This window comes from Melopsittacus undulatus, chromosome 3 (genome assembly GCF_012275295.1).
Source record: "Melopsittacus undulatus isolate bMelUnd1 chromosome 3, bMelUnd1.mat.Z, whole genome shotgun sequence".
Classification (NCBI taxonomy): Eukaryota; Metazoa; Chordata; class Aves; order Psittaciformes; family Psittaculidae; genus Melopsittacus; species Melopsittacus undulatus.
The window spans coordinates 107033824-107046785 of NC_047529.1; the positions used below are offsets into that span (position 1 = coordinate 107033824).

The following is a 12962-nucleotide window of genomic DNA, read 5'->3' on the forward strand; positions in this document are numbered from 1 at the left end:
CCAAGATCTTTACAATATCACAACTTTGGGTCTTTCTGAAACCATCAGCTTCACTCCTGAGCACCACCTCAGCACCCCTCTGAAGGGCTGCAGCTGCCTCAGAGGCCTAGGCAAGCTGGAGAGCTGCTCTTAAATATCCTTCGTGTTCAACATGGACACAACCTCCAGCCTCACAAAGGACCTTCCAGCTGGGAAAAGCAGGACCACATCCAGCCGGGATAACCTCACACTCGGGGCCGCCTGACTGGGCTAGCCTGGGACACTGCCCTCACCTCTCGCTGGGCCCTCCCCACCAAGCCAGGCCACGACGCTGCTCCACCCGTACCTCCAACCCCTCTGTGGGGCTCAGGCTGAGGGGCAGTCCCGGAGGCTTCCCGCACCCGGCCTGTGGAGCCCCATAAGAGCCGCCTCACAGAGCGCCACAGCGCTCGGGAATCGAACCCCTGACTCTCGGCCGGCAGCCCGCTCCGCTCTGCCGGCAGCCCGCCGTGCCTCATGGGGGCGCTGTGGCAACCGCGTCCCCTCTCCGTGCCCCTCTGCCGCACTCCGGGCCCGGGATCTCTGAGTCATGCGCTTCGCGATTGGACTACAGTTTCTGGCCGACCAATGGGAGGCGGCGGCTCACAGCGGCGCACCGCCCGCCGCCTTCGGCGCCATCTTGCCGCCGCGGTGTGTAGCCGGGCACAGCACCGTGCCGGCGCCGCCATGCCGCACTACCAGGCCTGGGAGGAGTTCACGCGTGCTGCCGAGAAGCTCTACCTCGCAGACCCCATGAAGGTGAGGGACGCCGCACCGACAGGGCTCGTGGGAGGGACGGGAGGGATGAGCGGCCCAGGTGGGCCTTCGCCGCTGGCGGTAGGCCCGGGGCGCAGCGGCTGTGTGGTGAGGCGGTGGCTGCGGCCCTGTCGGTTCGTGTCCTGTGGCTGCTTAGGGAGGCAGGCGGGCGCTGAGCCCACGCTGGGCCGTGGAGCCGGCTGCGGGGTGGCCTTCCAGGCAGGATGCGGGTCCCCGGCGGACCGGACCTGTGTGTGGCGTGTGGTGGGGCTCGCAGGTGTGCGCAGGGTGGTTGTGGCCTGCACCGGGCAGGCAGGAAGCAGCAGCCGGGAGGAGGATGCTCATGTAAGACCTCCGAATCGCGAGTAGAGGACGGCGCAATAGGTGATGGTACTGAGGTGCGGGCCTCGGGAACCGAACCTCAGAGACGTGCTTTTTTACAATGTACGTGAGTGTTAGAACTGGGATTACGAGTTCTGCGGAATGAAAGGTGTGTCGGGAGTGGGTTTGGTTTATGAGTTCAGAACCTTTAAGACTGCATAATTTGAATTCGTCTTTCTAAAATTAAAGCATTAATTAGATCTTATGTGGTGATGCCTGCAGTGTCTTTGCAGACTGGAAGGTGCTTGCTTTCTAAAGAGTAATTGCTCTAAGAGTATTCTTGCTGTATGACTGCTTTTTGGTTTTGTTAACTTTTTCAGGAATGTAGTTTGTGCAGCTGTTAAAAGTGCTGAAATTTAGCCAAAGAGCAGCACAAAGGGCAGTGTGAAACTGATGCTTGAGGAAACATCAGGGAAAAAAAAGACTAGTTTCCTTCACCAAAAATGGAGGACATGGGGACACCTTCAGAAGTAGTTTGTAGCAGTGGATTTCCCAACGCTGGGCATGTTTTAGGATTCATCTGAACAAGGTGCTGGGACATCTAGTCTGGGCTATGCTTTGCCTGGAAAGATTGGACTAGATGATCCCTTCCAACCTGGTGTTCTATGATCTGCCTCTAACTATTCTAGGTGATGACTTCATATGCAGTTGCCACTATCTACTGATAGTAAAATTGTCTTGTTTTACCTTCTTATGCTCTGTAATAGTCAATGAAATGAAAGACAAGGGATGGTGCTGCAGCCAGGAGTTCCTCTTCCCTTTTTCTGCAGGGGCCTCCAAAGGCAATCCCTCCCCATCCATGACAATAAACTTGTCTTGTACGAAGGAGTTTATGTAGGTTCCAGAGTCACAACACAAGTACTGAGAACAAAACTGAGGAGCTTTTGTGTGTATCTTGGCTTGTCAAGGAGCTGAGGGAAGAACAAGAATCGTGGGAGAGAGTGCATGTTCTCCGTGGGCTACTGAACTCAGTAGTGAATGGTCCTGTCTTTTGTGGGAACAAGGTATCTATCAAGTCCATGTCTGCCTGTGGCAGCCTCTCTTGTTCTTTTGGAGCAGTAAGAACTCTCAGTGAGGAGTTGAATCTTGAAAGCAGTTAATTTGAAAGAAGTTCTTCAGTCTTCTGATTTTAATTACTTAAAAAGTGCTGCTCTTTGTATCTTCCCTTTCCACTAGCAAAAACATCAGAACACTTCAAATCTGTCTGTAGGCAGTGGTGCAGCTATTGAAATAACTGTGGTGGCTGGAAATACGACTGGTTTACGTATTAGGTTAGGTATCATAGAAGAAAAAGTACTACTGTTAAGCTTACCTCACTGAGTTAATCCCTTTCAAGTCTTCATTTAGACTTGATTTTAGATTTAGACTTTTTTTTAAGTGTTTCAAGATTATAAACACAAGCCTCCAGTTAGTTCCTCTGAAGTGTCTTGTATTGCCACGCCTCCTGTGGTTCATCCTGCCTGTCGCTGAGATCTCTGCAGTTCTCCTTGCTGTATTTACCATGGTTTTGAACATGTCTGATGTGAAGTTTCTGATGCTGCTGTAATACTGGTTTAATATGTTAGACAGGGAAAAGCAATGGTTCAACTCCCACGTTGACCTGGCTGTGGGATTAGTGGTCATCATGGAGGAGATGAAAATATGAAGCAGTACATACTTACAATAAAAGGTAGTCTGAATGTGGGCAGATTACCTTCAGGTATACTCTTAGAATTGTTAGCTGTGGACCTTAATTTTTATGATGTTTGTCATTTCAGGTGCGTGTTGTTCTCAAATATCGCCACTGTGATGGGAATCTCTGTATCAAAGTCACGGATGATGTAGCAGTAAGTACAGAATATATTCCTTTTTCAGGGCTTATTGTGCCTCTCGCAGACTTGTATTTTGCTGTCAGTCAACTTGAGAGCTCTTGGCTGTTGCCTTGAGAGTGCCTGTTCTCTAAACTTGTGCTCAGCCTTCCTTAGTTGCTGTGTCTGTGACTGACACTGACCTGTGGTTCAACTCTGCAGAGTCCAGGAAAAGTAACACTTTAGTGTCCTTCACAGGTGTCAGCATAATTCAGGATTTTAGTAAAACAAGCGCTACAAAAATCTTGCAAATTCTATCTGAAAATGCATCATGGAGCGACATTGGTGGCTTCTGCTGAAGCTTTTTAGGAGCATCTTCAAACACCGGTGTCTAGTAGTGTGAGGGTGGCCCTTTTCATTTGCTCAGACTGATGACAACTTCCAGCGATAGGTTAAGCTCCTTTTTGGTGATTGTGAGACAGTGGAGTGATGATGAGATTGAAAGACAAGATTGCATTGCAGTTCAGACATCCCATTTTCTGAAATGCTGCCATGGTGTCAGGTACTCATTCAGTGAACACTGCAACATACATGCAACATGGAATTCTGCAATGTTCTTCCCAGGGCTGTTCAAGGAGGTGGAGCAGCTGTGCTTATTGGTTGCTCTTGTTCTAAGTAGCCTGGAAGGATGCTTAGAAACATTTGGGGGGGGTGCGGGTTGGGTTAGAGTGATGGGCATTGGTGTATGTGTACATGACAGTGCCAGATTCTTGCTGCTAGTGATGTTGTAGCCAAGTTGTTTTTTCTGCAGTTCAGAGTAAGCAACAGTAGTCCGCCCTTCTCTGATCTTCAGACTTAGAAAAAGTCAAATTTCTTCTTTCCAGGAAAAGTAGCCTGGCATGGTATTCCAATAGCTGTGAGAGATGTGAAAATCCGCTTCTTGATAGGGTGACAGGGCTTGACATGGGTGAGATGTTGAGTTTGGGGCACTGATAACGGGGAATGGGGTCAGTTTAGCTGAAATCTTCCATACGGGAAGTTGGAGTAGGCTGGCTCATGACTGTGAACTCTTTTCAGTTACAGGCTTTCTTACTTGCTTCCAGTCAGGGAAAGCTGTTACACTGGGAGATGGCAGGGGATTAGTTTTGTTTGGGATTTGGGGGGTGGGGGTGGGGGCTGAGAAGGGAAGTTTTCTTTGATGCTCAATCTGTAGAACTCAGACAGTTGAAGAAGAAAATAAGCTGTTTTCTACTGCTTGTATCTAACTTAAAATAAGAATGTAATACTGGCAAAAGTCACTGTGTTCACAGCACTGAGGAATGGAGTATTCTGGGTTTTTTTCACTGTTAGATCAGCCTGGGCAGTCATACTCAGTATGTTACTTAGTCAGCAAAAAAAACCCCTAAGCAGTTTTATTGTAAGTCTCTAACATACTGCTTGTCCCTCTTGCATTCACAGACTTGTTATAACAAAGAGTTCCTTTTTATCTTAATCAGATGCAGTGTTCCTTATTTAGGACTGTCTTACATTTTGCCTAAGGGAAGGGATCCCCATCAGTGGGAAATACTGATTTTGTGTCACTGGCAGTGTAACACCAAGGACTGTGAAAGGCAAGATAAACTTCCTTCCAGAATACAGTGAAATAGGAAAGGAATTACAGATTTAAAATCTGGTTTGGTAAAGACACAAACAGGAGTGTCTTTAAAGACAGCTTTAACCCTAAGTTTTAGCACCTTCTTTGGGAGAGAAGAAACCAGGATAAATCATGAGCTTCCCTATTTTCAAAATGGAAGGTGTGAGCCTTTCAAAGAAACTTGTTGTCAACACAGATGTGTTTTAAAACAGGGTAGACTAGATGTTGTTGCTGCTGCTGATCGGTAATAACATGCCGCAGATGAACATTTAAGTACTTGCTTTATGTGTTTCAAGCATAAATATCTTGCAGCTATAAACAGGATAAAACCAGTTTGAGTGAAATCTGATGTGAATCAACTTTCTCTTACAGTGTTTGCTATATAGAACAGACCAGGCACAAGATGTAAAGAAGATTGAGAAATTCCACAGTCAGCTCATGCGACTCATGGTGGCGAAGGAATCCCGCAGTGCTGCCATGGAAACAGACTGAACTGCTGCAAATACAATGAGTGCTCCGTTCATATTTCACTGGAAGAAGATATCTCTTGGATTTGAACAAATACTGGGACAGGAGATGCTTTCATGGACTAAGTGGACTGATGGCAAGTCTGCAGAATTTCCCCTCCCACCCTCCAGGCTCTGCTTTGGAAAACTAGGAAAATAAATGCTTTCAGTTGAAAGCTTATATTTATTTTGGGGAACTGAACAAGAAACTAGTCTTACCCAGTAGGTATGCTAAGAAGACAAGTAAATATTTAAAATCTCTAGTACTTTAATCTGAATTTGATGGGTCACAAGCTTATTTCTGGAAAGTAACTATTTCATACAGGTTTCATTGTGTTCATACCTTACGCTGGTATATTTGCACAGTGAAAAGGTTTATTAACCTGACTAGTACTGTAGCATGATGACTGGATCTAATAAATACCTACATAAATAATACACATCAGTGGGGTTTAGGAGAACAGATGTGTTCTGCACTGCAATGTTAAAATTGCCATTTTGTATTAGCACCGTCATTAGCAAGAATTCAGCTTTTACTATTGATCTTGGTCATAAGCTGTGCATTATCTGTGATGCAGTTTGTAGAACTCTTATATTCGTTAAATAAAACTTCCATATTTTAAAAATGGAAGTAGAACTTTGCTTGAACATTGCTAGAGATGGGTGAGAAACTGGGAGTTTCTTTTCTGCTTATGAAAATACTAAAAAGTAGTGGCTTTTTTCCAGACTTGGAACTATTTTAGACTAGCCAGGGGACCTTTTCCCATCCTTGCTTCAGGCAGTGTTGAAGTATATCAGCAAGACAATTTCTGGAAGCTCTTGCCTGTTGTATTAATAGAAAAAAATGCAGCCAAACACTCCAACTTCCTTATTTTAGCAGTCTGCAAACTGCATTTTCAAATATTACATGTGGCAGATGGATGTCAGCCAACTGAATCAGTGGCTGAAAACCAGCTTAATAAACACTTAGAATACCACTGTCAAAAACAGACCAATGCTTCTGTGATTTAGACTTGTTTTTCACTGGCACCTCTGGGAAGGTGATGGAAGGCTTTTTGCTGGAAATCCCAGTAGTTGAAATAGAACTTGCTTTGACTAGTTCTTGCATACTTAAAACCAGATGAATATTTTAATGAGATTAGCTTATTGGCATAACTAGACTTTTTCAGGACTAATGTTTTGGGTTAAACCAAGCCACAAAATTCTGTAGTGGCATTTCTATGTAACAATCGACTGAAATAGCTACCTGCTGTCACATAAAAATAATTGAGCTATTTGGAAGCAGTGGAGTTCTCGCATTTGCCAAAGGCTTGGGAAAAAAACCCAGGCTTGAATATTGCATTAGAGTACCCTTTTAACTGAACATATGACGATGCATATTGTTGGAATGGAGCTAAATTCCCAGTGAAGACTTACATCCTAGTCTACAGGAGTGACTGGTATGTATGTAATGGTTTTGGGTTTGTACTGGCTTTTGAAATATAAATAAATACAGAGAGAAGGTTAAACTTTGTTTGAAGTTAATGAAGATACTGTAATAGTGAACATTTTCCTTGATGCTCCAAATTATTTTCCTAATGTTTGCAATATATTAAGTAGATGAACCACTTTTTTCTAAAGCACTGCTCTGTGCTATGAATGGTCCCTACACAAAGTCATGCAAAGATTTAAGCTGTTAAAGTGGCAAGTGAAAAGGCTGCAGCTGTTCTGGTGTAGTTTCTGGACATCTCATATAAAATGGTTTGGTATGTAGATGTCTTCTGTGAGCTGAAGTACAGGGAGGCTTGACTGATCTTTAAGGTCTCTTCCAATCCAAACCATTCTCTGATGATGATACTTGCTTATGCTTTGAGCATACAGTAAAGAGGGAGAGAGAGAAGACTGTGGACAGACTTTGTGTACGTGTATATATATATATATATATATTTAAGCAGGTTTTAGAATGGGGGTACTGTTGTCCAATGGGGATGGGGATGACAGTACTATGTATTAGAGTAGCAGCTGTCAAGCAAAAGAAGCAGGGAAATGGATTTCTGGTTTTCTGAATTCAGAGGTTATTTCTGTAAAACCATAAGGAAAGACTAATGCTACTTTTGTAAGAGATGCATTGTTCAGCTTGTTCTCCATATACTCACAGAAAAACTAGGTGGTTCTGTGCAGTCAAGAATACCAATAAATCTACTGCTTGAAAAGAAAAAAGCTTTTGGAAACAACTGGTGCTTCTTGATTGTCCTGGAGTTTTCAGCAACTTCAATACTGTGTGTGAGCTCAAAGCTCTGCTTTTTTTGCTCTTGAGAGTGCATACATACACTGACCACTTGCCTGACAAACCTTCAAGTCCGGCGTATTGCCAAATACTCAAATGTGGCCATTGGTATGTGATGAAAAACCCAGCTTGATGTGGTTGCTGTGCCAAAGGGGGTGACTGGATGCTCTGCATGTGAAGCACTGAATTTGGCAGCCCAGCATGTGAGCAAATGCTTCTGATCACCACGTGGGAGTTTGTGCCAGTCACAGGCACAAACAGGAGCAGATGGGCTACGTGTGCTGCTAGAGACAGGTAATCTTTGAGAAGGGGAATGATTAAAAAGGACCTTTTTGCTTGCTGTAGCTAATTTTGTTGCTGCATGTTAGTTATCTTCAGTAATTACTCTGTTTTGTGAGAACAGTTTAATAAAGAATATTGTTCCTGTTATTGCACAAAGAAATTGGATTAGTTTACCCATGGAATTCTGGTTTTCTGGTGTTCTCACTTCCCAGATTCTCTGAGTGCCTTTAATTCAGTTCTTTCTTTGTGCACAGCACTTGAGCTTTGTGTCTCAAATCTTCCGTGCACTACTATCACTTCTGTTTTCCTTAAGGGGTTTTAACCCTGATCTTCTACAATGTAGTCTGTTCTGTAAAGTGTACCCTGGATTACATAAAGATCCTTAAATTATCTGTAGAAGTGAGAATTTTGATAACAGGTCTTTGATTTAGAGATCCTTATGGAAGGGGCCTTTGTTTCCACTGATGTCCTGACCTGACACTTTTAAGAGTGACAGATTTGTTCTGTAAAATTGGATGCTTTGGTACACAGGTCTGTCACAATGGGAGGTGGAACTGAAGCCAAGCAGGTGCATTTAAAAATGTTTTAACTTGTCAAAATAATTACATTTTATCTCTGTTAAGTTCCTTCCTGCAGTATAAAAGTGGCTAATAGTCAATATTTTGCTATAATGTGAAGAAAGCCTGCTTTCTGCCAGATGTGGTTAAGACTTACAGAATCATGGGTTTGAAGGGACCTTAAAGCTCATTCAGTTCCAACCCTCTGCAACAGGCAGGGACACTTTCCACTAGAGCAGGTTGCTCCAAGCCCTGTCCAACCTGGACTTGAACACTGCCAGGGATGGGGCATCCACAGCTTCTCTGGGCAACCTGTGCCAGCACCTCAGCACCCTCACAGTAATTAATTTGTTCCTAATACCTAATCTAAATCTCCCCTTTTTCAGCTTAAAGCTATTCCCCCTTGTTCTGTCACTAGAGGCCCTTGTGAAAGTCCCTCTCCAGATTTCTTGTAGTCTGAGATGATACCATAGGTTGCTGTTAAAAGATGATGTTACCTGGAAGCCCTTGTACTTTAGGCAGAACAAATCCTCTCCATCTTTAGTAAGGATGGTAACAAGCTGTTATCCATACAGTGCACCAGTGCTTTTTTCACTTCTGGCTTTATGGGAAAAAATGATACTGTAACTACCTTTTAAGTGAAGTTTTGAGATCTAAAGTAGAAAAATGAATATATAGCAAATAGATGTGTTTTTTCCGCATAACTTACTCTCATCTAGACTGCAGTTTCTGCACAAGTCCAATTTACTTCAAGAGTCTGTGAACGTTAGTGGGTGACTTTAGGGAGTAGAAGCTGAGCTGAAAACAGTATTATTCTTTGTACAATACACTCTGTGCTAAGGAAACTTTGAAATTAATTGAATGGAACAAAGCTGTTTTGGTCAAGTGTATCTTAGGAGTCTTCTTGTAAGATAACTTTTTAAAGGAAACTGAAGAACTAATCCTAGTTTTTTGCTCAAGTTATTAGTGATTACTTCTCAAGACATGGGGTGTCAATTCTGAAAAGCTGATACCACTTTAAAGGTAGATGCTGCATGACTCAACACAAATGTTTGTTTATGAAGATTTTATCTTTTATAAAGACTTTGAGAGTTCAAAGTTTAAATACAAGCTAGAGTTGAATTGGTTTTGTTGCTGGGGATGACAAAAACATGCCTTTCATCTCTTACTACTTTTACCATAAGTAAAAGACTGGCTTCCAGATGAACCTACCCACCTTTCTGCTGGGCTGAGTTGCTATGCACTGAAGGCAGGTGTGGACTTTTGAGTTTATAGAATTGTTAGGTTTAAGATGAGAATGATGCCACAGTATTTCAGAGGCAGATTAGTTACTCAGCAAAATACAAAGAGTGGTAGCTTGCTAAACCCTGCTGATTATGCAAGCTTATGTAGGTCCTGTAACTGCTTTAACAGCCTAAATGCTCCCAAGAGAATGTGGGCTTAAACTGGACCATGTAACACTGATGTCTGTGGAAACTGAGCAAATAAAATCATGGTCACAGCATGATAGCAGAGTTAACTGCCTTCGTGCAAGTACAGGCCCTATTGTTGAATGTAATCTTTGCTTCTGGTGTAGGTACTTGCTTATTTTCTGTGCCAAAGCTAGTTATAGGTGTGAGTTCTGTAATGGGAATGCAATTACTTTCTGCCATTCTAGAAGCATCTTAAGTAATGAGTGCTATTTCTGAGTGCTCTTAGGTGGAAATAGTCTAATAGCATTGTACTCAGCCTGTAAGTACTCTTCATACAGGAGGTGTTGTGAATGTCAGTATTATAGAACTAAAGAGTATGGTGCTTCTATTAATGTTGGTATTTATGAAAGTGTTTTCTGTTTAAATCAAGACCAGCTCTGTGGATATTTTGCTTTGGTTTTGTAGCAAATTTTGATTTTGTGCTCACATTCTTTGCCTCCTTTTTTGTGGCAGTTTTTAGTCATTTTATTAGAACTTAAACTACCAATCATACCAAGAGGTCTGGGAGAGATTGATTTGGGGTTTTTTTAATTTCCTTTAAGTTGTGTTTGCATGTTGGGTTCATGTTTTGTCTAGAAGTGGTATCTGTTCATAAAAGGACTAGTCTGTATTGTTCTGCTGCTACTGAGCAGAATCTTCCTGAGTACAGGCATGTGTTTACAGCTTGATTCTAGAGCCTGGCTTCTTGGAGAGGGGGCTGAGTTTTCCAGACACCTACTGAATGGCTTTACTTGGCTGATAGTGAGCAGGTGGGAATTTGCTTTTTGCATTGGCTAGCAGAAATACATATTTTAACTGGGTTGCTCATGCATGTAAAGACAGCCATCTATAATACAGCTCTGCTATCATTATGTGGCTAAAAGATGAAAGGCTTGCCTCAGGGCACTGACAAATGAGCTTTGGCAAACTGTGTGTGGCTTAAAGAAGCTACCTCCCAAAGGCATCTGCTCCTTTCTGGAGTCAGCAGCCAAGAGGATGAACTAATGCCTTAGACGTGTTCCTGTGAAAGTGTCTTACTGTAAACTGCCATAAAGGATACCTTTTAAATCTGGGGGCAGGAAGGAAAATGACCTTCTCAGTGAGTGATTGACAGCTGGGTTTTTTTATTAAACACATTGGTTGTGGCAGTGCTGCCCTATGAACAAGATTCACCAGGGATTGTTTGTTTGTGCCCAGAGGCAAGCTTTTCTTCTGTGTTGGTCGCACAGCAGACCTACATAACATGACTATATTTAAACATGCAGAGAACCAACCATGTTTTAACAGAGCAGACAGCTGCTTTGCAAAATAGCTTCTTAACCACTGCAGCATCATTGATCATCTAATGAAAGTGCAAAGCCTGGGATTCCATGGTCAATACAACAGCTGGTTGCTGGTCCCTGTTGCTTCTGTTACCCTTATTCAAGTGTGCCTCAGAGCCTCAGCTGAACCCTTTTGATGTACAGTGCATTAGCGAACTCCTTAATGTTCTGGAGAGCTGCAGTTTGGTTATTGTGTCTGGTTCTGTGCTGAAGTGCCTTCACAGAAGGTCAAATGAGTGCTCGAGGGAGTGAAATGGAGGGGTTGAGAGGAGTGGGGAGAACAGTAGGAGCAAAAGTGCCAGCAGTTAGACTTTCTTAAGCTGCCATGGAACCCCAGCCTAAATACCTTGCATCTTGTAACCTCCCTGACTTGCTTATAAAAACCTCCTGTCCATCCCATAAAATGCTCTGTAATGTACATGCCATACAGAAGTTACCTAAGGTTCAGTATGTCTGAATGTATTGTTCTGTAATGCTACAGAAAGTGTGGGACTAAAGACTGTAGATGATACTCTCCCCAACAGCCTGTAGCACTCTGGTAGCCTCTCAAATGGAGTAACCAGAATTGAAGACACAATACAAAGTGAAGATTATATTATGGATTTTTTTTACAAAACTGTAGTGTAACTCTTAACATTCATGAAATGCTGATTTAAGAGATCAGCATGTAGGAAGGTATATGGACTGCCATAGTAACCGCTCTGTGCAGCAGATCCAAACCAGGACATTCTGAAGGTGCCTCCAGAATACATCCAGGTGGCTGAACCTTGAAACACAAACACTGAAACCCCTACTGTGTGTGATTTCACTGGGGGTGAGGATGGGTTATCTTGATTTCATGATCAGTTTTCCTTCCCTGTTCTAACCTTCTGTGTTAAGCTTCTTTCTTTTCTGGCTCTTCAGTCCTTTCTTCTTCACTTGTTTTAAACTTACTCTTCAGATCTTTCAGACACCTTCCTCTTATCTTCCTCTATAGAGCTGATAATGGTGACTTTTGGGTTTTCTTGGGGTAAGACAATTGTTATGCAGTTGCATCTTCACATTCTACTTGTGGGTGTTAGTAGAGGATTTTGTTCTCAAATCTGAGCTTTGGTAGAGGAAGATTTTCCATTATCATGCTTGCCAAGAATACATGTGTACATGTCACAGAAGCATTAATAATAGACTGCATGACCACTTCCTTACCCAATAATATAATCCAATAGTATAAGAAAATAGTTTTTTTGGATATCAAAAAAGTACTTAGGCTTTAGCAAATGAGAAGATCCTTCTTATGGTTAGTACTATTAAAGCACAGCTGAAAAACTAGTACTTAATGATTGGCAATTTAAGAGGGTTGACACCCTCAGGAAGATGTATACATATATATGAGTGGTATCTCCTCAGCAGGAACTTTCAACTGTCCTGTCTGCTTCATGCAAGAAAGAACTGGAAGGCCCAAAGGAGAGCCTGGATGACTGAAGAAGCCTGTTTTAAGAACATGGGACAACCTGGATGAAGTATGAAACTACTTCTTTAACAAGCTGGAGAGGCTGGAGTTACTGGCTAACTAGTGTTTGGAGCTGGTCCTGTTATCACATTTTTTCTATTCCCTATTTCTTATTTTTTATTAACTAAAATAGTCAAGTACAGAATCTGTATGGTAGCTGTAATAAAGTTATGACAGTGGGGCATAATGCAGTTACATTTCTGTCATCCTATAAAGGTTATGTTTTACCATGAAACACAGTCTTACCTATATGTGTGTGAAATCCCTGTGGTCCTACAGAAGCAAGATAGGTTGCTATTAACACTTCTGTTGCCTAAAGCAACAAGTGTGGAGCTGCTGGTGAAGACAAGTGCTTAAGTAGAGGTAAAACTCTCAGCTAGCCAGTTTGGGGTGGAAGAAGAAAACAACAAAGCTGTACTTACAGGATGATTTAGGCACTTGTTGCTTTAAGACATTTAAAACATTACATTTAGCTACTAATGGCTGCTCACAGCAACATGGCATGAGAACTGCA

At 42.6% G+C, this 12962-nt stretch overlaps 1 protein-coding gene across 1 annotated transcript; it reads left to right on the top strand.

Annotated features, from left to right (window-relative positions):
• Nucleotides 1-640: 640 nt before the first annotated feature.
• SRP9 (signal recognition particle 9) lies at nucleotides 641-7274 on the top strand. Its single transcript, XM_034061114.1, has 3 exons — nucleotides 641-777; nucleotides 2913-2981; nucleotides 4948-7274. Exons 1-3 carry the CDS (start codon nucleotides 706-708, stop codon nucleotides 5065-5067), a joined length of 261 nt encoding a protein of 86 aa, XP_033917005.1. The 5' UTR covers nucleotides 641-705; the 3' UTR covers nucleotides 5068-7274.
• The last annotated feature ends 5688 nt before the right edge of the window (nucleotides 7275-12962 follow it).

Excerpts from the sequence above, each read along its gene's own strand:
- SRP9 (XM_034061114.1), top strand. The coding sequence starts at position 706 with ATGCCGCACTACCAGGCCTGGGAGGAGTTCACGCGTGCTGCCGAGAAG. Across the intron at positions 778-2,912 it reads ACCTCGCAGACCCCATGAAG|GTGCGTGTTGTTCTCAAATA; the intron begins GTGAGGGACGCC and ends TTGTCATTTCAG. Across the intron at positions 2,982-4,947 it reads AAGTCACGGATGATGTAGCA|TGTTTGCTATATAGAACAGA; the intron begins GTAAGTACAGAA and ends TTTCTCTTACAG.